Source organism: Xyrauchen texanus, chromosome 9 (genome assembly GCF_025860055.1).
Source record: "Xyrauchen texanus isolate HMW12.3.18 chromosome 9, RBS_HiC_50CHRs, whole genome shotgun sequence".
NCBI classification, from domain to species: domain Eukaryota; kingdom Metazoa; phylum Chordata; class Actinopteri; order Cypriniformes; family Catostomidae; genus Xyrauchen; species Xyrauchen texanus.
This window is the reverse complement of record NC_068284.1, coordinates 28,270,802-28,296,172: the sequence shown is the minus strand read 5'-3', so window position 1 is coordinate 28,296,172 and position 25,371 is coordinate 28,270,802. Positions and strand designations below refer to the sequence as shown.

Below are 25,371 nucleotides of genomic sequence, written 5' to 3'. Positions count from 1 at the left end.
GAACGTGAAGTGGAGATTTATAGTAAAAAGGATATATATATTGATCTGTTTCTCAACCACACCTATCATATCACTTCTGAAGGTATGGATTAAACCACTTGAGTCTTATGGATTACTTTTATGCTGCCTTTATAATGTTTTTGGAGGTTGACAGGTCTGATCACTATTGTCTTGCATTGTATGGACCTACAGAGCTGAAATATTATTCTAAAAACCTTTTTTGTGTTCAACAGAACAAAGAAAGTCATTCACATCTGAGATGGCAAGAGGGTGAGTAAATTATGTGAGAATAATCTTTTTTATGAACTATCCCTTTAACAAAGTTATAGCTAATAACGTATAGTTAGTTATAACGTGTAGTTAATAATGTATCTGTCTGACTGTGGTGACGATTTAGTAGATCTGAATATCAGTTTGAAACCGTTCTGTAATTAAATGCTATTGAAAGTTGCTTGACAACTTTTGGGGGATCTGATGGTGAAGACCCATATCGAGTGATAATGAAGAAGCAGGAGGTTGTACCTAAACATGTGAATACCTCTGAATGTGTTAAACAGATTAATCCAAAATAATTCCTTGGTACATAAACGTACTAAATTTTGTATCAGTTTGAAACACCGAATTAGATGAACATATAAGGAATGAAGCTCACTAAAATAAGATTTTTCATATTTTTAATGTTCTGACAGCATGAGGCATGTAGATATCTTGTGTACATATGTCATTGCTCTGTCAGTACAGTCATTTCAAACTGGCACAGCTCTTTAAAAGATGCATTTTCAGTGCTGTCAGACATCTTCAGCAGAGGAGAAGCAGGAATAAGCTCCACTTTACACAACACAAACCACAACTTTGTAGTCTGTCAGGGAAAGGCATTTAAGCCTCTCTCTCAGTTGATATGTGGTGCTATATGGTACAGTGTCAGTACAGGAGGGCCTTATTAGGTGGAGGGACTGTGAATTCTGTTCACGCTGACCGCATTTTTCTGAATGTGTGCTCATTGAGTGTCTTCCAGCAGTGATTAATTATGCATGCCTATTCTGTCCATCCTCTTACTGTGAGGCTTGAAATAATGACCAGTAAAAAGGCATGTAAAACAGAGGAGAGAAATACTTTGTATGGAGGCAGATAGACAATGAAATAATGTGAGATGAAATGGTAAAGCAATTAATCAATGTTAGAAAGGTAAAACGGTGTGAGGGAAATAATATTGGTAGAAATTATAAGATAATTAGGATCGAAAGTTGGTTTAACCTTTCTTTTTCTACCAAATCCTTCCTCCGCAGGACCTGGCATCCTCTCTCAGAGTGCTTTGCAGCTCAATAATCAAGAGGGCACCTTTTCCTATCCAGTCAGTTACCATAGCAACCAGACCCTGGCCCTTGGCGACCTGTCGGCCTCCCAGCACCCTCGCAGTGGTCAGGTGGGAGGAGCCTTACATGGCTATAATCAGGTGGGGATTCATCTCTTTTCAAAAGCTCTTTACCCATGTCGTCATGTGAATTGCACCCTGTTTTTACGAGAAGACCCTCTTTTCCTTGAAAACATAATTTCAATCACCATTTCTGCTGAAAAGACCAGCAATGTTGGTTATTGTCATATGTTGTATGCTTGGGATCTATGCCATTTTCACGTATAGATAATCTGAAGATTTTCACTATTATTATCCATTTATATCAAGGTTCTTTCAGATATAAATAGGGCTGCTTGTTGCACAAAAGTATTTGTCTTTTCAAACATATTTCTCAACACAACTTTGGTAAAGTGTGAGCGGCAGGGTTAAATAAAGTGGTTTGCACACTGGATGCATCTGGCTGTGGACATGGCGTGTTCTTAAATTTAAAACAATTGTTTTCTATTATCCCGCGACCCTGTACACAGGATAAGCGGTTGACGATGGATGGATGGATGGATGGTTTTCTATTATGGTACGCACACACTGCGGGCCCGCCGTATCCTGAGGCTGTTAAAAATTCTGCAGCTCCATGGAGCTCAACTCCCATAGTTCCCTTCCGAGGGAACTCGCACTGCGTCGTTGAAAACGACTCTTTGGGGAACGCTCCTTAGCGTGCACCTCTGAATTATGAATGAAACTATTCCAATCTTGATTGGTGTTGCGTCATGACGTAACATGTGACGGCATAACCGGATGCATAAAAGTGACGCCGGTACACATACACATTAGCTTTCGCTCTTCAGCAAGCGCTCTATGTTGAAATTGTTTGTCTTATTTGGTGTTGTTTGTCTGATTTAAAAATATTATGGCCACTGAACAGTTCAAGAAGTGCGTGCACTCCTGCCCTCGTTTCATTACGGGTAGGGACACGCACGCTTTATGTGTGAACTGTTTGGGAGCACAGCACGCACAGGCAGCTCTCGAGGGATCTGCCTGTGAAAGTTGTGAAGCACTACCCATGAGAGTGCTGCGCTCCGGTTGGCGTGCTTCGATGAGCACGGTCAGGCTCGCGTTCCCCACGGTTTTGGTCCCGCGTCTGTTGAGGCAGCGCGGCGATTGAAATCGCGGGGTTTGCAGCGGATTTTGCAGATGAGAATGAGACTGCTGCGGCACGTTCTCATTCTTCATTTGAGGATCCCGAGCCTACTGTGAGTGGTGCAGAAGCCCGCGTCGCGCTTCTTCTGCCCATGATCAGGTCCCCTTGCTTGAGCTCACTGCTTCCGAGGATGTGGATATGCTCAGCATCGATGCGGATCGACCGTGAGCCAAGCACGCCAGTTTTTGGCCAAGCTTATGAGGAGCTGATTGAGGTTGTGACGCGTGCCGTGGCCAGACTGAATATCAGCTGGCCACAAAATGAGCAGGGAACGCAAGTTGAAAGCAATTAGACGTCGCGTTTCCTGCGGCACAGATCACAAACTCAGCGCCGGGGTTTGCCGTTTTTCCCGATCTCCACAAAGATATCTAAAACGAGATCGTGGGGTAAACCGCATTCGTCCCGTATCTCCAGCCCCAGTGTTTGATTACAGATGATGTTTTGGGGGCACGGTATATGGGCTAAAACCCGGCGCTGCCTAGTAAGCCCTGCAGAGATACATCTGCTTTAATAAGTAGGGCTTACATGGCCGCACACAATCGGTGTTGGTTTCCCGCCGTCTCTGACGCTCGGGCCACATCAATTTCCAGCTGAACGCATAGCGTAACGTTCGTGTCAAAAAAAAATAAAAATAAATAAATAATAAAAAATAAAATAAAAAACAACAAGCATCAATTGTGGTCACAAGAACCGTGATCGACTAAATCCTGCCGGTTTCCCGCTTCAGGAAGTCGGGAACAGTGCTCGAAAAACACCGAGACCAGCCTCGAGAGGCTGGTTCCCTTAGTTGAAGCTTCAGGAAAGAGGTCCTACCGAGGTGGTAGAACCTCGGAGGGCTGTCTCCCGCTGCAGAGCAACCGAGGTTGCTCTCGCAGCGGAGTCCTCAGGAAATCGGTGTCGGTTCCCGCCGTCTCTGACGCTTCGGGCCACATCAATTTCCAGCGAATGCACACCGTGCCGTTCAGTGTCAAAAAATAAAAAACAAGCATCAGTGGTGGTCACAGAAACCGTGATCGACTAAATCCTGCCGGTCTTTCGCTTCAGGAAGTCGAGAACAGTGCTTGAAAAACACCCGAGACCAGCCTCGAGAGGCTGGTTCCCTTAGTGGAAGCTTCGGAAAGAGGTCCTACCGAGGTGGTAGAACCTCGGAGGGCTGTCCCCCTCCGCTGCAGAGCAACCGAGGTTGCTCTCGCAGCGGAGTCCTCAGGAAATCGGTGTCGGTTCCCGCCGTCTCTGACGCTTCGGGCCACATCAATTTCCAGCTGAACGCACACCGTGCCGCTCGCGATCAAAAAATAAAAACACACATCAATTGTGGTCACAAGGACTGTATCGACTAAATCCTGCCGGTATCTCGCTTCAGGAAGTCGAGAACAGTGCTCGAAAAACACCGAGACCAGCCTTGAGAGGCTGGTTCCCGTAGTAGATTTTGTAGAGGCATGGAATCATCTTCCCAACATATCTGCATGGGTCCTGCATATAATAAAATCAGGGTACAAACTGCAGTTCGGGCACCGCCCCCAAATTCTCTGGGGTGGTGCAGACTACAGTGGTTCCGAGCAGGCTCAGGTGATGGAACAAGAAGTGCAATCTCTGCTGCTGAAGGAGGCCATAGAATGTGTTCCTCATTCAGACAGGGAGTCCGGTCTTTACAGCCGGTACTTTATAGTTCCAAAAAAAAAAAAAAAAAAAAAGGATGGGGGTTGAGGCCGATTTTAGATCTCAGAGTTTTGAACCGGCCTTTGAGGAGGTTCAGGTTCAAAATGCTTACCATTCCTGTCATCGTGAGTCAGATCAGATCCGAGGACTGGTTTGTCACGATAGATCTAAAAGACGCCTATTTTCATGTACCCATCCTTCCATGTCACAGGAGGTTCCTGAGGTTTGCTTTCGGGGCTAAGCTTACCAATATCGGGTTCTTCCGCTCGCCTAGCACTCTCTCCCCGACATTCACCAAATGTATGGATGCAGCTCCTGCTCCTCTGAGACTTCAGGGCATCCGCATACTGAATTTTATCGATGACTGGCTCATTCTAGCCCAGTCTCGAGAAATGGCGGTTCGGCATCGAGATGTCGCCCTTGGCCATATTCGAAGTTTGGGGTTGAGACTCAACACAAAAGAGTGTGTTACAACCATCCCAGTGCACAACGTTTCTGGGTGTTGTGTGGGACTCGGTTACGATGCAGGCACGCATGTCTCCTGCACGTATCGAGTCCGTTCTGGCGATGGTGTCCGGGTTAAAACTAGGCCAGGCCATCACTGTAAAGCAGTTTCAAAGACTGCTGGGCCTCATGGCAGTGGCATCCAACTTGATACCTTTGGGCCTTCTACACATGAGGCCCCTCCAGTGGTGGCTGAAAGCCAAGGTGTTTTCCCCAAGGGGAATCCATTTCAGTATAATCAGAGTAACGCGCAGATGCCTTCGTTCTCTGCTAATATGGAAGAAACCTTGGTTCCTGTCCCTAGAGCCAGTGTTGGGAGCGTCATGTCGCCGAAAACCGTTTCGACAGACGCCTCCCTCACTGGCTGGGGCGCGGTCATGGACTGCCGCTTTGCCAGGGGTCTGTGGCAGGACCATCATCATTCTTGGCACATAAACTGTCTAGAGATGTTGGCTGTGTTCAGGGCTCTGAGGAGCTTCCTTCCAGACATCAAAGGTTACCATGTCCTAGTACGCTCGGACAATACATCAGTGGTAGCTTATCTGAACCGACAAGGAGGACTCAGATCGCGCCCTCTGTGCAGACTGGCGCATCAGATAATTCTTTGGTCCCAAGGGAAAATACTGTCTATCAGAGCATGTATATTCCGGGGTTCAGAATCAGGGAGCAGACATCCTGTCGAGGCAGGGGCTGAGGCCTGGGGAATGGAGACTTCATCCAGAGGTGGTGAAGTTGATATGGGACAAATTTGGACCATCAGAAGTGGATCTATTCGCGTCTCGAGAGACGCCCCACTGTCCACTTTGGTTCTCCCTCTCACATCCAGCCCCACTGGGGTTGGACGCCATGGTACAGGCTTGGCCGAGGCTTCGCCTGTCACGCATTTCCCCGATCGCTCTGCTCCCGGAGTCCTGGAAAGGGTCCGCCAAGAGGGCATCAGTCTACTTCTGGTTGCCCCCATGTGGCCGGCCCGAGTATGGTTCTCAGACATAATTTCACTCCTGATAGCTCCGCCATGGCAGATTCCTCTGAGGAGGGATATTAAGTCTTGTTTTAAGATAAATCTAACTAAATTTAGTGAACTTTAGACTCAAAACAAGAAAAAAATCTGCCAATGGGATAAGCAAAATAAACTTGTTTTCCTTTTAAATTAAGTTTATTTTGCTTACCACATTGGCAGATTTTTTTTCTTGTTTTGAGTCTAAAGTTCACTAAATTTAGTCAGATTTATCTTAAAACAAGACTTAATATCTTATCCCATTTTGCTTGACAAGTAAATAAATCGTGTTTTAAGAAAGTTTAGATAATTTGACAGGAATACAAGACAAAAATACTTGTCAAGAAAATCATTTTTTGCAGTGCAATCAAGATTGGAATAGTTTCATTCATAATTCAGAGGCGCACGCTAAGGAGCGTTCCCCAAAGAGTCGTTTTCAACGACGCAGTGTCTCGTTCCCTTCTCAGGGAACAAGGGTTATAGTCATAACCCGAGACGTTTTCCATTAAATTCGACCCATCCGATTCATTATCAAAGGACATAGATTATTTACTCTAGTCATTACAGGATGATATATTGTGTATATGTATCATTCATAGACCCTACACAATGTATTTTCAATTATAATTATGTATTTGTGTGGTTTGACAGCTTGAATGAAATATCTATTCAGTGCTACATACAAAAAAATTGCATAATATATGTCAGCAATTTGAATCGTTAAATGTGCAGTTACACCAGTTTCATACACTAACCTGCAAACTCATCAATGTCACTTTATTAATTCTTGAGGTACAAAAAAAAACTTTGTAACTTCGGACTGCCATCAGCTTGTTGTGTGTGCTTGATATGTCACGACCGACTTTAGTAAATGTTATGTCAACCCCTTGTGGTCTCCCAAAGCTATTACGTCAGACTACATTGAATGGACGGCAACTAGCAGTGAATTAGACTTCTAATTTAAATGTCGGCTGATGTCAATATATCGCTGCCTCAAAAATGTATCGATAACATAACATGCCGATCAATAACCAATATATCGATATTTTGTGACATCCCTAATATGTTGCGGTCTGGATGCTGGTCCTCAACATGGCATTCAGGTGCTTGTGTGCCCACCAGGTTTTTTTTACTAGTTTAGAGGGACAGTTACTGACAAAGTACAATTCTGTCAGCAATTACTGATGCTTGTGTTGTATCAAACCTTGGAATGAAGGAGATGTTAGGCAGAATGACAACCTCCATCAGCATTCACAGGTTGAGTACATGATGAATTTTTTATTTTTGGGCAAACTATTCCTTAAAACCACAAGACTGCATGGTCAACCAGCTTAACAGGAAAAGGCCATGTTGGTAAAGGTAATGCCTGTTGATAAAGGTAATGCCTGTCCACCACCTAGACCACCACCAAATAAGCACTAACCTGTTGGGCTGCACAATAAAACAAATAATAGAGAATACAATTTGTGCATGAAAGCAATGGTTAATCCGATTCTATCAGTAATGACAACCAGTCCCAATGAGTACGTTTTAGGCAGCCTGATGCTCAGATTTATGTAGCCTGATGCACAGAGATAGAATGGGATGGGAGCATTCTAGTATTTTCACATTAATTACTTTGTTTATCGATTATTTAAAATTTGAATAACAGTTTTGTTTTTTGTGCTGCTAAAATTACCAATGTCTTGATTTACTTATGTAAAGCAAACTGTATTATAAGTGTATAAAACAGCTTTAAATTAATTCAGAAACATCATTTTCAGCTTTGTGTTGCCTACGTAATGAATATGCCATGCAGTCCTACAAAATGAGTATTTTAATGTAAATTCTATATATTGAATTAATAATTGCGATTTGTGTCAGAATCATGCAGTCCTGCAAATAAGCATAAACCAGCCTAGTAAAGTCCTGCTTGTCTTTTCAGCAGGGATCAATTAGTTCATAGCTTCTGGATGTTTGATGTTCTAGCTCTTTGCATGTCACTTACCTCCAGGTGACATCTAATCATGCTGCCCAGCCGGCTGCCAGAGAGACAGCCTCCTGGGCCCATTCTCGAGACTCCTTTGCTCAGGGTTATGGCAGTGCATTCCACATGCCAGACACTCAGCCAACAGCCTCTGTAAACTATTCCTGTTCCACTCTACCAGCCCAGCGAGTTAGTTCTCCCTTTTCCATGCAGGCTTTGGGCTCCCCTTCCAAACTCCAGAGGCTGGGCTCAGCCGCCGACATGCCCAGCTATGCCACTCTGGCACGGGTGTCTTCGCCCAAGCAGTCCCCGAGCCGGTTGGCTAAGTCCTACAGCACCAGCTCTCCCATCAACATGGCGGCAGGTGGAGGGTCATCCGCTTCACCTCTGCACATGGCTGTTGGAGCAGGCAATGTTTCCAGCTCATCTCCATTACACCAGCTCAGCGCTGCAGTAGGAAGCTACGCCACTCTGTCCCCCAAGCGCATGCTCCACACCACTGATCAGTACAAGATCTCTCATGATCTGTATGCCAACGCCACTCTTCAGAGGCCTGGCAGTCTGGCAGGTTAGTTTGCTTTCCAGGATATGGTTCTTTCCTTATTGTGTCACCATTAAAATACAGTACATGTTGTAAGTAATCAGACTGCTCATTTTCACACTTTGCAATTGTTTGATACCATCCGACAGATGGATCAGGGTTTGACTCGATTGTTCTTACATCGTTTCCAAGCATATTCATACCATATTTGTTGTTGTTCTACATGTTTTTTGATCACGTTGGTTTTCACAAGAGGTACATTTTCAAAATTCTTAGTACCAATCTCCCAACAGATCATCAAAAATACAGTTTCTTTTTCAAATGTTTCAGCATATTTTTAAATGACACAAATGAGTACAATGCACATAAACCTAACCCAAACTTTGTTTTTAATTGAAAAAGTTTTTATTCATTTTAAATGGAAAGTAGATGGACTCAAAAATGAAAGTTCTGACATCATTTCCATCCCAGATTTGTATATTTCTTTCTTTTACTGAACACAAACAAAGATTTTTAGAAGAATATTTCAGCTCTGCATGTGAATGGGTACCAACATGTTGAAGCTCTAAAAAGCACATAAGGCAGAATTAAAGTAATCCATAAGACTCCAGTGTTTAAATCCTTATCTTCAGAAGTGATAGGATAAGTGTGGGTGAGAAACAGATAAATATTTAAGTCCTTTTTGTTATAAATTCTCCTCCCTGCCCAGTAGGTGGCTATATGCTCAAAGATTGCAAAAAGCCAGAAACAACAGAAGAATGTGAAAGTGAAAGTGGAGATTGACAATAAAAAAAAGAATTAAATATTGATCTGTTTCTCACTCACATTTATCATATCACTTCAGAAGACATGGATTTAACCACTGGTGTCTTATGGATTACTTTTATGCTGCCTTAATGTGCTTTTGGAGCTTTAAAGTTTTGGTACCCATTCACTTGCATTGTGAGGAACAACAGAGCTGATATATTTTTCTAAAAGTCTTTGTTTGTGTTCAGCAGAAGAAAGAAAGTCATACACATTTAGGATGGCATGATGGTGAGAAAATTATGAGATAATTTTAATGTTTGGATGAATGATCCCTTTTATTGGAATAGTGAATGAGAATTTTAACCTCAGTCACCATTCACTTTCAATGTATGGAAAAATTATGCTATTGGGAACAACATGAGGGTGAGAAAATTATGAAATAATTTTTATTTTGGGTAACTAGTCATTAAATACATTTATTCCACGGGTCTGGTAAATGCCTGATTCTGATTGGTGGACAGATGATCTAATGTGTGTAATTATTTTTCAAGTAAATGCATGGCAATGAAGTAGTTCCAGGTATTGACCGCATAACGGTTCCATATCAAATTATTTCAGTTATTTCAAAGAGCCCTACACAACAAATTAAACATTTAAAACAAAGACATTGGTTAAGTACATTGGATAATAAAGACAAACAATGTCTATAATATCCTAAATGTATAACATTTTTTGATTGAAAAGCATCCTTGTGCTCCCTCTCTTTCTCTCTCTCTCTCTCTCTCGCTCTCGTCTCACCCACACACACACTCACCGTACATGCTACCACAGCAAAATAACTATATAAACAAAGACATTGGATAAAGTAAATCACACACACACATTGAGACTCGTGTCGTGACCAACAAATAGAGCTGTACCACCTGCGACTTGATCAACGGTTTCTATTATCCTAAATAAAATTTAATATGTGAAACTTTTTATGTATTTCGCCCTAATCAGCCTCACATAGCTGTAGTGGAAAGCACTGCACTACCCCCTCCCCCTCTCTTTTGCTCGCTCGCACATGCACACAAACACATGCCGAAAAGCGGTGCATCCTCCGTTGCTAGTTCTAAACTGATGTTTTCGAACTAGCAATGAAGGCTTGAACTGTATCAAAACTGTATATTACCTGAAATATGTGTGGGAAACACTCTTGTGCCCCCCTCTTTACACACTCCCACACACGTGGACACACATAAATATAAACATTACGCACACACTCACGAGCGGAAAAACAGAGCCATCATGTCAGCGCACACCTGCATCTCACTCAGTAGGGTTAAAAACTGTTGTTAAGGTTTACATCGGAGAAGCTGTATACAAAAATGGTGACACTTGCTGCTGCTGAGAATGCTTAAACTTACATCTTGGCAATTTTGAAGCCATGTTACTTCTGAGGAGAGCTGCAACAAATAAAGGTAATCCCACAGGCGATCTCTCTCAGTTTTTGAGCTTCTCTCACACACAAACACACTACCTTCTCACTCCAGTAAGTGCTTCAGTAAAGCAGCGCATGCCCTGCTATCCTCCGTTGCCAGTTCTGAAGTGATGTTTTTGAACTAGCAACGAAGGCTTGAGCTGTATTAGAGCAAGACACCATTGAATTATTGAAAAATAATGCACACTCGAGGTGCAACTCTCACTTCGCGGTGTGCCGTGACCGCATTACCACCTCGGGTGTGCATTATTTTTCAATAATTCAGTGGTCCATTGTGAATTATCCCTTACTTATCATTTAATCCAACTGATCTTAATGGTTAATCTAAAAACCATTTAGTACATCTATTTTCAATTGGTTTGAATATTATTTGTGTTTTTGTAAAGTATCAACATCTAATTTGCTGATTTGAAACAGGATTACCAAACATGGTGAATTCTAGATATATTATGTGGTACTGTAGCCACGGCACTAATTCGAGATAATATCGCTTGAGAGTTTTGACTTTCTGCATTGTTTAGGGTCCAGAGGTTCATACAGCAGTCAGCACAGTCACCTGGGTTCAGAGCTTAGGCCCCTGCAGTCGCCTGAGCACCACATCGACCCCATTTATGAGGACAGAGTCTACCAGAAAGCTCCAATGAGAAACTTTAACCAAGGCCAGGGTAAGATACAACATATGTTCTCCAACCATTTAAAGTCAACAACAAAATCCTTCTATCTTGTAACCTAGAAATATGGCTAATTTACAGGTGTATTATTGAAATAAAAGGCTTGTTTCAGCTTTTGAATGTTTTCCCAAATGCCTAATTAACAGCAGTAAGCAGCCAGACATCATTACTTTAATAGTACCACATAGTATCAAGTTTTTATTTTAAAGGTTTTAAAGTCACCTGTTCACATTATGTTTTTATTCATTTAGCTGAATATAGTATATTACAACTAATTCATTGATAAAGATATTTTATGGCACACTGAATGCTGTTTGATGTCTAATGTCTACAATGTAATCTACATAAGCACTTTCCTGCACATATCGAGCTACACTTGTTCAGCCTAATGGATATGCACTTTTACAACCATCATAACAGTTTATGTTTTTCTGAGTTAAGCTTTGTAATCAAACACATGCATCTGACTATTTATTAAGGTAAACATGAAATGCTGTTCGTAACCCATTTTACTTCTGTAATGTGTAGGGTTGACACCCATCTTGGATTTTCCAGGTTTATCCAAGTTTTTGGCCATCTGTCCTGGAAAAATTAAATTCCATTCCAGGACCTAAAATGTCCCTGAATTTCAATGATTTCCCCACTTAAACAAGAGTTCACACATATGAACACACTATTCAAGGAGGAAAATCAAAAGTATTCTTATATGAATCAAAAGAAATTCCAATTCATTTTAGTGAACTGGTTTGCTTGGATGATTTAGAGTGAGTTATTTCACTTTTGTGTGAATAATCCTCTAAAGGTTTTCTATAGTTTACTTATTATAATGTTTTAAAGTTCTTGAAAACATGTTTATTTAATATTTCAATATTTAAATTTCATAACAAATGTAAAAAAATCTTTAACAAAATTAAATAAGTAAAACGTAAATATTTTCTTACTTTTGTTAAAGATTACTCAATTCAATTAGATGGAAATTTGTTACAAAATAGAAATGCATAAATCATGAAACGCTTACTGTAAATGTTTATGTACATTTGTTTGATTTACTTTAGTTTAAATGTGCAAATGTTGTTTTGTTTTTTCAACTTTTAATTTCATTACAAATTTCCATCAAATTGAATTGATTAATCTTTAACAAAATATACGCATACAATACGTTTTTCACTCATTAATGAGGTGTCTAGGAATTTGTACAGGGCCAAGGTGGCAACCCTAGTCATGTGACATATTTTTAAGTGAAACAGGGTATTCAACGAGCTAGAAAAGTAGCGTGGGACTTCATTTTATGTTATAGAAATCTATCGGATTGTTAAAAGGGGCATTAGTTAAATGTTACCGGAATGGAGCCAGGTGGTTGGAAGGGCAGTTCTGAAAAAGTGAGAGGGGGGGTATATCTTACCAGTACAGATGAACCATGCAGAACAAGACCAGAAACGAATCGGTTACCTAACGTAACCTCGGTTCTCTCTAGACGAGGGAACGAGTATTGCGTAAGCTAGCTTACGCTACGGGAAAGATTCATCTTTTCTGAGATATTGAAGCCAAAAAATTATCCTTAATTTTGTATCATTTGTCAACGCAGTGCAGCAACTGCAGACCTTGAGCGGGCTAGCTAGCGAGCTCATTGGTTGCTCTGCGGCAACTGCTGCAGCCTATAGACGAACTTGGGCGAACTCGCGTCCAATGAGAGGCGTCCGCGCGCTTACTGCATCAAAACCCGCCAAAATGGGCGTGGCTAGAGTGCATATAAGCGTAATTCGTAGGCTGGAACCCTGGTTTTCATTGAATGAAGCGAAAGTCGCTCGTGGCGCGAGCACGGCCGGCTACGCAATACTCGTTCCCTCGTCTAGAGAGAACCGAGGTTACGTTAGGTAACCGATTCGTTCTCTTACGAGAGGTTCTCTCGTACTGCGTAAGGTAGCTTACGCTACGGGAACCCATTGTCAACGCCGTGCGCGCCAAGCATCCACTGCATGAGCCCCGGGGGTGGGGGGGTACCCGGGGGAGCCCTTGTGAGTGGGGAAATAATATTTGGCCGGCAAGAGTGCGGACCAGTGTGTGTGTAATACATAAGCACATTGTGGGAAGGGAACGACAGAGCGGCGGTGCCGGTCTGTGTGGAATGAGTCCCATCAGTGCAGCTCACCAGGGGAGCTGTAGTGTATTAAACCGCTAGTAGTTTTGCCTGCAGGGCGGGCACTTCCAGATTGTAAAATCTGACAAAGGTGGAGGGGGAAGCCCAGCCCGCTGCCACACATATGTCGTGAATGGAAATCCCGCTGGACCATGCTCACGATGAGGCCATGCCTCTAGTGGAGTGAGCCCTAATGCCCAACGGGCATGGCAGGTCTTTTGACGCGTATGCGGCAGCAATAGCGTCCACTATCCATCTAGACAGTGTCTGTTTCGAGGCGGCGAGACCTTTGGTGCGCCCTCCGAACGAAACGAAAAGCTGCTCAGAGCGTCTGAAAGAGGCAGAGCGCGCAGTATACAATCTCAGTGCTCTGACTGGGCAAAGGAGATTGGCGTCGCGTTCGCTATCGGATGCTGGCAGCGCCGATAGGGAAATGACCTGTGCTCTGAAAGGAGTACCGATCACCTTAGGAACATAGCCGTGTCTAGGCTTTAAAATGACCTTGGAGTCACTTGGTCCAAACTCAAGACACGCAGCGCTGACAGACAGCGCGTGAAGGTCTCCCACACGTTTGACTGATGACAGGGCAGTCAGAAAAACGGTTTTGAGTGAAAGGTATTTCAAATCCACGGATTGAAGCGGTTCGAAAGGGGGGGCTTTCATAGTTTTGAGAACTATAGAAAGATCCCAGATAGGAACCGATGGGGGCACGGGGGTTCATCCTTCTAGCTCCCCTGAGGAAGCGGATGACCAGCTCGTTTTTTCCCAGTGACTGGCCGTGCAGGGGTTCAGCGAACGCCGCGACGGCCGCCACATACACTTTGAGCGTGGATGGGGATCTGCCCTTATCCAGCAGCTCTTTGTAAAAACACGAGCAGCGACGACACCCCACATGTCCGTGGGTCCAGGTCTCTGTCGGTGCACCATTTTGAAAACACAGACCATTTTGACGCATAGAGTCTTCTCGTGGAAGGGGCTCTAGCGTGTATGATGGTGTTTATTACCCCTTCTGGCAGAGCGACGGGTAGTCGTTGATCACCCACGCATGCAGCGCCCAGCGCTCTGGGTGGGGATGCCAGATCGTGCCGCGAGCTTGAGAGAGGAGATCTGCTCTCACTGGGATGGGCCACGGCGCTGTCAGTGACAGCTGCGTAAGCTCCGGGAACCATGTCTGATTCTCCCAACGCGGGGCTATGAGGAGCACCGAGTGACGCGTTTCCCTGATCCTCTGTATTACCTGTGGCAATAGCGAGACGGGAGGGAAGGCGTAAAGCGGGCGGTTGGGCCAGTCCTGGGCCAGTGCGTCCTCGCTTTTCGAGAAAAATATTGGGCAGTGAGCGTTCTCTTCTGACGCAAAGAGGTATATCTCTGCTCTGCCAAATATGCGCCATAACTTCTGGACTGTTTGAGCGTGCAGGGACCATTCCCCTGGGGGAATATTGTCTCTGGACAGTCTGTCTGGGCCGTCGTTCAGGTGGCCTGGCACGTGCATCGCCCTCAGCGAGCGCAGGTGGCACTGGGACCAACTCAGTATGCGTTTCGTCAGATGGAAGAGGTTCCTGGATCTGACACCGCCCTGACGGTTTAGGTAGGATACCACAGATCTGTTGTCCGAACGGACCAGGACGTGGTGACCCTGAATGACCGGGAGAAAGCGCACAAGCGCGTACTCGACCGCTATCATTTCCAGACAATTTATGTGAAGGAGCTTTTCCTGAACTGACCATAGGCCAAAAAACCGGAGAGCCCTCGCAGACCGCGCCCCAACCCGTGTTGGACGCGTCTGTCGAGATGACTTTTCGGCGAGATACAGCTCCCATCGTCACTCCCCGCTGATACCATTCGGCCACTGTCCAGGGCTGCAGAGCTGAAATACAGGTCTGAGTCACCTTGATCGGCTGGCGGCCTGTGGCCCAAGCCCGGCGAGACGCGCGGGTGTTTAGCCAATGCTGAAGCGGGCGCATGCGCAGTAAACCCAGCTGAAGTACTGCTGCGGCTGTGGCCATGTAACCTAGCACTCTCTGAAATTTTTTCAGAGGCGTGAGGCTGTTCATCTGAAAGGACGCGGCTAGTCGCTGAACACGGCGCGCGCTGTGTAGATAAGCAAGCCGTCATTGCCACGGAGTCTAGTTCTATTCCAAGGAAGGAAATTGCCTGACTGGGCTGTAGTGAGCTCTTGGTCCAATTGACTGCAAGACCCAAACTGTTCAGATGGCTGAGGAGAACTGTTCTGTGAGACAGAAGCTCCGTATGTGACTGTGCCATAATCAGCCAGTCGTCCAAATAGTTCAGATTCGCAAGCCCTGACTCCGCAGGGGTGCGAGCGCCGCATCCATGCACTTCGTGAAAGTACGGGGTGCTAAAGACAGGCCGAACGGAAGGACGGTGTATTGCTAAACCTGGCCGTCGAAGGCGAATCTCAAGAATGGCCTGTGACGGGGATTTATCTGAATCTGAAAATAGGCATCTTTCAGATCGAGAGAGATAAACCAGTCCCCCTGGCGCGTATGCGCGAGGAGTTTCCTGATTGTAAGCATTTTGAACGGTCTTTTTGCAAGCACCTTGTTCAAAACCCTGAGATCTAATATTGGTCTGAGGCCGCCGTCTTTCTTGGGAACAAGAAAATAATGGCTGTAAAACCCCGACTCGCTCAGCGAAGGCGGCACTTTCTCTATGGCCCTTTTGCACAGAAGGTTTGCTATTTCTGAACGAAGCATGCAGGCTGCTTCCGTGTTCACAATAGTTTCGAGCCGTGCTCTGAAGTGGGGAGGGCGATGATCGAACTGTAGCAAATAGCCCTGTTTTATTGTGCTTAACACCCATTTGGATATCCTGGGATAGCTTCCCACGCTTTGAAGCGTAACGCTAGAGGGTGAATGGCCAAATCGCCCTGATTGCCGCACACAGCGCGCTGAACAGAATGTGTGAGCGCGCTTACTGTGCTTATGCATGACTGCTCGCAGACAGCAGGGACAGGCTGTTCTGTGAGTGACTTCCCGATTGAGGTGAATGGGGAAATAGCCACATCTGTTAAGTGATGTGCGAGCATAGTCACGGGGACGGGACTTACATACAGAGAAGTGTTTGCTGGCCGTGTGACAGAGCGGGCAGAGAATGGGCGCACGCACGTATTCGTGAGCGCGTTTATTGACTCTAACACTCGAGCGGGCTGTGTCCGCTTTATGTGAGTGGGCTCTGATCGGGACACGGGAAGTGTAATGCTTTTGTGTAGAGGTGAACACTGGATTGTGGGCACATTTTCTACACAAGGCTGGTCGTGTGACAGAGTGGCCAGAGAAGGGGCGTGCGCACGGATTCGTGGGCGCGTTTATTGACTCTAACACTCGAGCGGGCTGTGTCCGCTTTATGTGAGTGGGCTCTGATAGGAACACGGGAAGTGTAATGCTTGTGTGTAGGGGTGAACACTGGATTGTGGGCACATTTTCTACACATAAGGCATGTTTGCTCTTTACAAGATTTCTTTGGGTCGCTGTGAAAACGGCGTTTGAGTGCAGGCAAGCGGGCAGTATCACCGGCTTGTTGGCTGCTGAATCCACCACTGCAGTAGCCTGAGAGAAGGGGACTGACAGAGGGCGAAGCTTTGACGGCTGTCCGGCTGCGGCGGGACTGAGCCGTCGTTTTCTCAACAAAGCTAGGAGGACTTCGGTTGCTCAGGTTTCAACGCAATCTTAGGCCGAGGCCCGCGGGGGGCGGCGGTCTGTGGCGGCTGTCTGAGCGCGACCTAGGGCGGCCGCCCTGTCGACTCTGAAAAGTCTGGCTTTGCTGAGCTGGGCGCTGTGAAGAGGCTCGTGCAGGAGGCTGGTCACGTGGGCGGCCTGCAGAGGAGCTAGCGCGACGAGGCAGGAAGAGATTCATGGCTTGGGTGGCTTTCTGGACTTCCGTGAAACGGTCAACAATGCCACTCACCGCGGAACCGAAGAGACCGGACGGAGAGAGCGGCGTGTTGTCCGTCGCCCTCCTTAGATCTGAAACAGCCTCTGGGTGTCCCATCCCAGAGGCTTTCTCATCCCATTCTCGAAGGAGGTCCGCTTGGAGGATCTGTAAGACGGCCATGGAATGCAGAGCAGATGCAGCTTGGCCGGCGGGGGCATAGGCACGGCCAACACAGGCGGAAGTAGTTCTGCAGGCCTAGACGGGAGCACCGGTTTAGACCGCCATCTCGCGGAGGGCAGGCAAAGGTGTGCTGCTACCGAATCCTCTGGATTCCTGGGCCGAGGAGGAGGCTTGGGAGCCTGACCACTCCTCGCTGTCCGAAGCCATGATGGAACAGCAACCCTTATCCTCCGCCTCGTCATCCCAGATGGCAGCAGTGCGGCCGCTCGGCGGCAACTGCGCGTCCCGGGGGGGCGGGGAGGGTGAAAGCGAGACTCGAGGGAGAGGCTCCAGCGAGGCAGTCGCTTCTAACACCGGTTCCGGCAGCCTTTGGGAGCGGCGCTTCTTATTGCGCGGCGAAACGAAAGGCGGCGCGGCAGCTTCGGTTTTGCATGCTTCGAGTCGAGCCCGCAGGGTCGACATCGGAAGCTCCTCGCAGAAGTCGCATCCGCCGTCAGCGAGGGCGAGCTCTGCATGTTCCCGTCCCAGGCAGAGAGCGCAGATGAGGTGGCGGTCTCCAGTGCTGAGAGGAGCGCGGCATGAGCCGCAGGAAGTGCGAGGCATCTTTAAAAAGACGCTCGATACTCTTTTTGTGAAGTTCGCTGAGGAACTTAGCTTGCTCTAAAAAAGGATACGTCGCCGGATGGCGTAGCTCGCAGGATGGCTGAAGGTGGCGAAGACAGCCGGCTTCTTCGAGCGCTGTCCAAGCTTGCTAGATGCCCCTCGAACGGCGATTCGGCTCCCAGTTCAGAGATGCGAAGAGCTTCGCTGAAGAGATGAAAATCAGGGTTCCAGCCTACGAACTACGCTTATATGCACTCTAGCCACGCCCATTTTGGCAGGCTTTGATGCAGTAAGCGTGCGGACGCCTCTCATTGGACGCGAGTTCGCCCAAGTTCATCTATAGGCTGCAGCAGTTGCCGCAGAGCAACCAATGAGCTCGCTAGCTAGCCCGCTCAAGGTCTGCAGTTGCTGCACTGCGTTGACAAATGATACAAAATTAAGGATAATTTTTTGGCTTCAATATCCCAGAAAAGATGAATCTTTCCCGTAGCGTAAGCTAGCTTACGCAATACGAGAGAACCTCTCGTAAGAGAACATTAATTAATAAAGTAAACTGAGTCTGTTTTGATTTTGAAGTAGTGGTGGTTTCTGAGTTACTGGTTAATGCTATCTAAATGGTTTAATATCCTTGTTGTTCTGTTTTGCTCCATTGCCCTCCTTCTCTCTTATTGTGCTTATACATGTACGTCTTCTCACATTGTGCATATGGTTATGTTTGCTTCACCTAAAGATCCAATGCACCAGTTTTGTGAGCAAGTCCTGAACTTTCTGCTATGTCCCTACTCTCCTGTTGTAGTCCCTTCCTCTCCTGGTGTTGACTCCATACCCTTGCAACGCACAGGAAGTCAGAATGCCACAGGAACATTCCCTCGTTCTGGCTATGCAACTGGCCCTGGTGCCTCCACTGCAGACTATGCCAACCCCTACCGTACACTACAGTTCTGCCCCTCTACAGACTCCCCCTACAGTAAATCAGGGCCTGCTCTGCCCCCAGAGGCAACACTGGTCAGGTCAACCTCCGTGGACAGCATCCAGAAGGACCCCAGGTTAGTCATCTCAGTGGATAATACATCTTGAGGGAATTGCAAATAGAAAGCATAAGAGCTGTACTGACTGCCAAATGGCCACGCAGTATGATTATCAAATCGAGCTTCACTTGCACAAGTTCTCAATGAAGGCACTTTACAGCATGAATCAGACTTCACATGGCCTTACTGCCTATAGTGTTATAGATCAGCGGTTCTCAACTGGTTTTGCTTCAGGATTCAGATTTTACATTGGACAGCAATTGCTGACCCAACAAAAGACCGAACCAATATTTAAACAATATTTAATGTAGTCTGGGTCAAGGATTAGGGCATCTCACACAGCCTGCCCAGTCAATTTGTAATGTTTCACCACTTTCAATCTGTCTATATAGTGCTAATAAGCATATTTTTTTATTTATCGTGTGACATTAATTTAATGTGCTGAGAAGCCATTGACAATCATCAATTTACATGTAAACTACAATAAGACATTTATTTTGTTTGCTTGCTTTTTCTACTGATTTTACCGTGTTTTTTTTTTGTGTGTGTGTCATCCCTTTTGTTGAGCCCTCATGCCTTTGTTTCTCTCCCATGTCTTTCACATATATTGGTTATAGTGGAGCTGGTATGACGTGTGATGCATTGCATTTACTGGCTGCAAACAAATGCACAGATATGCACAGATAATTTCATAATGTTTCAGAACATGTCAAGACACAAGTCGTGTTTTATCCTTGGTTTTCTAACTAATGTTTGGTGTATTAAAGGGTGGACACATTTTTATCTATATACAATGTTATTTATGCTTTTTAACAAATGCTATATAACCAAAATTAGTGTAAAAATAAAATGATAGAGAAAACAGTGTTGCTTTTATGAGTAACAGATCATTTGTTGCAATATTTTGTAGGGCTGGGTAAAAATATAGATTTTCTGATGCTCTGCAGTCTTCCTTTGAACGATCTCGTAATCAATTCTTAAATACCTAGATGCATCTTTCACTCTGTGATAACCCTCTGTAATGCAAGTAAATCACTCATATGTGCAACCAAATCTCACGCTATGTGACTAAATATGTCTATGATTAGCAACTGGCTAGTAAATGTTCAGATTTCACTCACCAGTGATTGAGTAGTAAGTGGAGAAGTTATTAGCACAGAGGTCCTTTCACTGTGTTGAGAGTAAAAGTTTGGTTTAACTCGTTCTGTGTGTCCAAAGACGAGATCTACTGATCCATATTTAATTGAATAATGTCTCTTTTATTCCGTGTCTGTTTTTTACAGACAGTTGTTGATAAAAAAAAAAAATCTATTTAATTCTAATACATGGATGCGCTAAAGAAATTATGCACGTCTTCTCTCGTTATATATGTGCAATTGCTGTCTGATGCCACTAGTTATAAAGAGACTGTATCGATTAAGGACGTGTTCTACATATCAATGTTAATACTTGTAAATAGTACAAATTATGCAAGTAAACAATACAAATTTAACAAATATATATGTAACATAATATATGCAATTTCAAGACATTAATTGATGGAATAGACTGAATTAAATTATTTTTCAAAAGGCAAGATGTGACCAATTTGAATAAAAACTAATAATAATATTAGTTTATTTAATTAATATATTTTAATTGTACCTAGAAGGATTGCCTAGTAGGTTCCTTTATAGTTGAGAGCATTAGCTGAGAGAGAATATAATTTATATGTAAGCAAAATGGACATTGTAACAGAAATGTACAAATATGAATCAAAATCTAATCAAATTGAGAGCTTGTTAATCGGAATGGAATCAAAAAATCTGTATCAACACCCAGCCCTAATATTTGTATATGCTCAAGACACAGGGTAATATACAGCGATCAGCCACAACATTAAAACCACCTGCCTAATATTGAGTAGGCCACCCTCGTACCACCAAAACAGCGCCAACCTGCATCTCAGAATAGTATTCTGAGATGCTATTCTTCTCACCACAATTGTACAGAGCGGTAATATGAGTTACTATAGACTTTGTCAGTTCGAACCAGTCTGGCCATTCTCTGTTAACCTCTCTCATCAATAAGGCGTTTCCATCCACAGAACTGCGCTCACTGGATGTTTTTTGTTATTTGCACGATTCAGAGTAAATTCTAGAGAAAAGCAGTTACAGAAATACTCAAACCAGCCCGTCTGGCACCAACAATCATGCCATGTCCAAATCACTAAGATCATATTTTTTCCCTTTCTGATGGTTGAGGTGAACATTAACTGAAGCTGCATGACATATCTGCATGATTTTATACACTGCCACACGATTGGCTGATTCGATAATAATCACATGGATGAGGGTCAACAGATAATGGCCAGACTGGTTCGAACGGACATAGTCTATGGTAACTCAGATAATCACTCTGTGATGAGAATAATTGCATCTCTGAATGCTATTTTGAGATGCGGGTTGGTGCTGTTTTGGTGGTAAATAAGGTGGTATTAATGTTGTGGCTGATCTGTGTAAGTGCATTATAACACATTGTTCCTCTTATAAAGATACATTAACATCTAGATTATCTTTTTGAAAATTAGACCGCTCCATTGTAAAAGTTAAATGCAGAGTACTTCTTGCTGTATTTCAGTACTTTCTCTGACTGGAAATGTTTGTAAGCAGAGCTTGCCCTCAAATCAGCTATAGCTGTCTCCAACAGATACATTGCTAAAATGGAGCCATATGTAAGAGAGTTCTCATGTAGCATAAGAAATATGTAAGAGTTCTAATCCATTATGTGAGACCCCACTTTAATAAAAACCTGCAACAAAAAACATTTGTGTATGTCAAATGCAAGTGTGTAATATGTGACAGCAATAAAAAGACAGATAAAAGTAAATACACTATTTTTTAAATGTCAAATCCCTTTGTGCTAGACACCTACCCTGTCTCTCTCTCTCTGCCTGTCTCCTGATAGGTACGACCCTGAATTCCTTGTCTGGAATCAAAATCAAGCCGAGCAAAGAATGACAAAGTAATCCAGCATTTATTTACATTCTACTCCTCATCTACACAAGCACTTTTCTCCTCTACTCAACATCATATGCTAGGGTAGCATGACTCAATTAGAAACTGTGTGAATGTGTATAGGCTGTAAGGTACCTAATATATTACATTGTTTAGTAGGATGCTGTTGAGGTTAATTACAGGGTGAATTACTACAGGAACAGAAATCTGCTGTTTGTATGGATTGCATCCCAACATTTCCTCAATGTGAACTCTAGTCCTTTATTAATCCACAAAGAGTGTAATGTGTGGTCATCTTTAAGTCTAAAGTCAGTTCTGAATAATTGCTATAGCAAAGAGTGCTAAGAATGTAAGATAGAGTGGAAAGTGTAATACTGCACAGGTGACCAGTGTTTGTCCATTGCTGCAAAGCATCACATTGTGTGTGTGTGTGTGTGTGTGTGTGTGTGTGTGTGTGTGTGTGTGTGTGTGTGTGTGTGTGTGTGTGTGTGTGTGTGTGTGTGTGAGTCTCCTGTTGTGTTGTTATTCATTGTTTTATCATTTTGTGTGAAAGCATGGTTATTATCCTTTTTTACTTTCATTTTAACACCACTGTCTTCAGTTGTGTACTCCTTTCAATGCAAGCAATACCAATAGTTGTGTTTTTGTGTTCTGACTTTTGCTTTATGTAATCACTGTATTGGCATAAATGTCGGAGAGATTTTTAGATTAGATTATTTCATAGATTAGATTATTTCACATCCACACTAATCGTTTTTTGTAAGAAATCTAATGTCATCCTAATGTCATTGCATGTTTTCCAAAGAATATGGTTATGTTGACGTTATGAGGCGTAAACATAGCAAAATCAATGTGTTTTCTAACTAAAGCATCTTAGTGTGGCCTAAGTGTATTGTGCTTTATGTTACAGTTTGAGTGAAACTACAATTGCATCATCTCTTACAAGAAATTACATGGTGGCTAGTTTTGACCAAAACATTCTGAAATCTTACAGTTTGATGGTGCATGACACTAGCAATGACAATGTTGTGGGTTCGATTCCCAGGGATCACATCAAGGGCCCTATTTTAAGAGTGTTAACTGTAAGCGCAGCGCTATGCCATAAGTCATAAGCATAAAGCATAAAGTCAATGGGCATAGCCATAAGTTTTGTTATTTTCTTGCAAGCATGCGCTAAGTCCAGGCACAAGTGGGTTTGGTGAAATTACGTGCTAGGCACTAATGGGCTGGGTCAAGTGCAATTTAATTCAGAGGTTCTTCTCCGGTTAATTCAGTGTCTGTGTATAGTTCATTTCACTCAAGCATCGGCGATATAAACAAAGACAGCACATTCATAAGCAGTTGGTATGTAAATGGATTGTATGCAATTAATTATAAGAATAGAAATATGGACTTACATTCTTTTGTGCATTAACTGAATCCTTGTTGAATGTGGCACGTTTTCTTTTATACACTTTGAAAATGTGGTTCAGGATATTGGTGTAGGCTCTGTAAAATGATAGAGAATGTAAATGTTATTAATCATTTTTATCTACTGACACAAAAATCATGGCTAGTATTAACAGTGATCATATCATAGTGTAACAGAGACATTTCGTGACCTCTCTCTTTGCCGTCAGTTCAAGCGTCCTCTTAGGAATGCTCGCATGTGTTCTGAATCAACAACGGTGCTGAACGCTATTTCATAAAGAGGGGTCAAACATGGGTCATTCGTTCACACCCTGTTAGAGCTCACTGCTCCTGACTGCACAGATTATATTTATGTGACTGTTAGCAGCTCTCTGGGTCCCCAACTCCTATTACAGCTGTCAGAAAGAGTGTATTAGTGCTTCGTTCAAGTGGAGGGCGAGAGCTGTCAGAATTAGCCACCTCAGTATCAGATTGACTGCAGGTTCCAATAGCCGCCCTATACAACATGATTTACTCAATTAGGACATTTCAACGTTGTTCTAGCTTTAAGCCGCAACTTATTCCCCCTAAATTCTGATTGATTTATTGGAATGTAGTTGAGGAATAAACAAGGTGATTGTTCCAGGAACATCATGGCAAATCATGGCTATGTTTGGAATACCACACTATTCTTATTAATTTCTGCAGCACACTATGCACATTTTTTGTATAATAATTAAAAAGTTAATCTTTATATAGCAGGTTCAAAGGTAGCTTCTTAAGGAAAAATCTATTTTCTTGTCGAACCGACAGTAAACGGATGCCCCGTTCTATTTTGCATTGCACTTGCTGGCGCTACTCCTACCAACAAATGGTTTATGGTTCACTTTGATGCGTTTAGTGTAGGCAGCCTCAAGATTTTGCAATGCAACATTTCTCACATCCTGGGTAGACAGGGTGTGTGCCACAATGCAACGCACTTGACTTAACCATCTATTACTAGCGTGACTAATGAAATCATATCAGCCAGGGTATTTAACATCTATTTCTTGACTAATTATTTGACCAGACTGCCAATGGTTTACACAAAATTGGTTTAAAATGCACAATAACAGCTATTATTGGCAATATGTATGGACATTTAAATATAAACAAAAATAATAATGCAAAAAAAAAATATATTTATGGAAATTCCAACTGGATGTCTTTAGCTGAATTGTGGTCTTCTAAAAACAATATAGCATACTACTGTTTGAAGTGTTCATTAAATCAATAGTATATAGTATTCAGAAGTTAGTTTTCCATTCCAAACACCCCCCCATGAACATGTTGTTGATCTAGCACTCGTTTTCCAGTTTGCTGTCAGCCAAAAACACATATTAGAATGGAAGTGCAGGGAGTGCATGTTTCAGCGTGAGTGCGTGAAGCTTATTCAGCGGGCTGCTCATGTTTGTATAGAAAAGCCAGGGAGCAAGCCGAGAGGACATAGGAGCTCTACGCTCATTAGAGTGTTTGTTTTAACGGCACGCTTCAGCGGCTAAGACACAAGCTAGAGCTTCAGCGATTACATGGGCTGGTGACTGGTCTTATTTACTTTGTTCAGCATGTGTAAGTTGTCTATTCATCTGCCCGTAGTGCCAGAAGGAAGTTGTACGACATACAAACAGAACTAAATGGATAAACTATGTTTAGTTTATTAGGTGTTCAATTTGCAATGATAGCTGTAAATTATGCTATAAATGTTAAGCTACAAGTTCGTAATCACACTTTTTTGGAAAACGTCACAGTTACTGTTGTAACCTCCGTTCCCTGAGGGAGGGAACGAGACGTTGTGTCGAATGAAGTGACACAAGGGGTCTTCCTTGGGAGCCTCTCATACCTCTGAACTTGAGAAAAGGCCAATGAGAAATTGGCAGACAGAATTTGCATGTCCCGCCCCCGGACATACGGGTATAAAGGGAAGCAGATGTGTGTCTGTCAGTCAGGTTTTTGCACTGATGAGCCGAGAATAAGTTACGGCTGTT

At 43.7% G+C, this 25,371-nt stretch overlaps 1 protein-coding gene across 6 annotated transcripts in view; it reads left to right on the top strand.

Moving 5' to 3' along the window:
- LOC127648753 (catenin delta-2-like) overlaps positions 1-25,371 on the top strand; it is a 143,853-nt gene that overhangs the window by 76,696 nt on the left and 41,786 nt on the right. For 4 of the 6 annotated variants that reach the window (XM_052133499.1, XM_052133497.1, XM_052133498.1 and 1 more), the window contains 5 exons: positions 1,287-1,453; positions 7,892-8,246; positions 10,971-11,114; positions 18,731-18,980; positions 21,909-21,965. In XM_052133499.1, the coding sequence (XP_051989459.1) occupies positions 1,287-1,453; positions 7,892-8,246; positions 10,971-11,114; positions 18,731-18,980; positions 21,909-21,965 (973 nt within the window). The remainder of the gene's footprint in view (positions 1-1,286; positions 1,454-7,891; positions 8,247-10,970; positions 11,115-18,730; positions 18,981-21,908; positions 21,966-25,371) is intronic. The other 2 variants (XM_052133501.1, XM_052133500.1) reach the window with 1 other exon arrangement.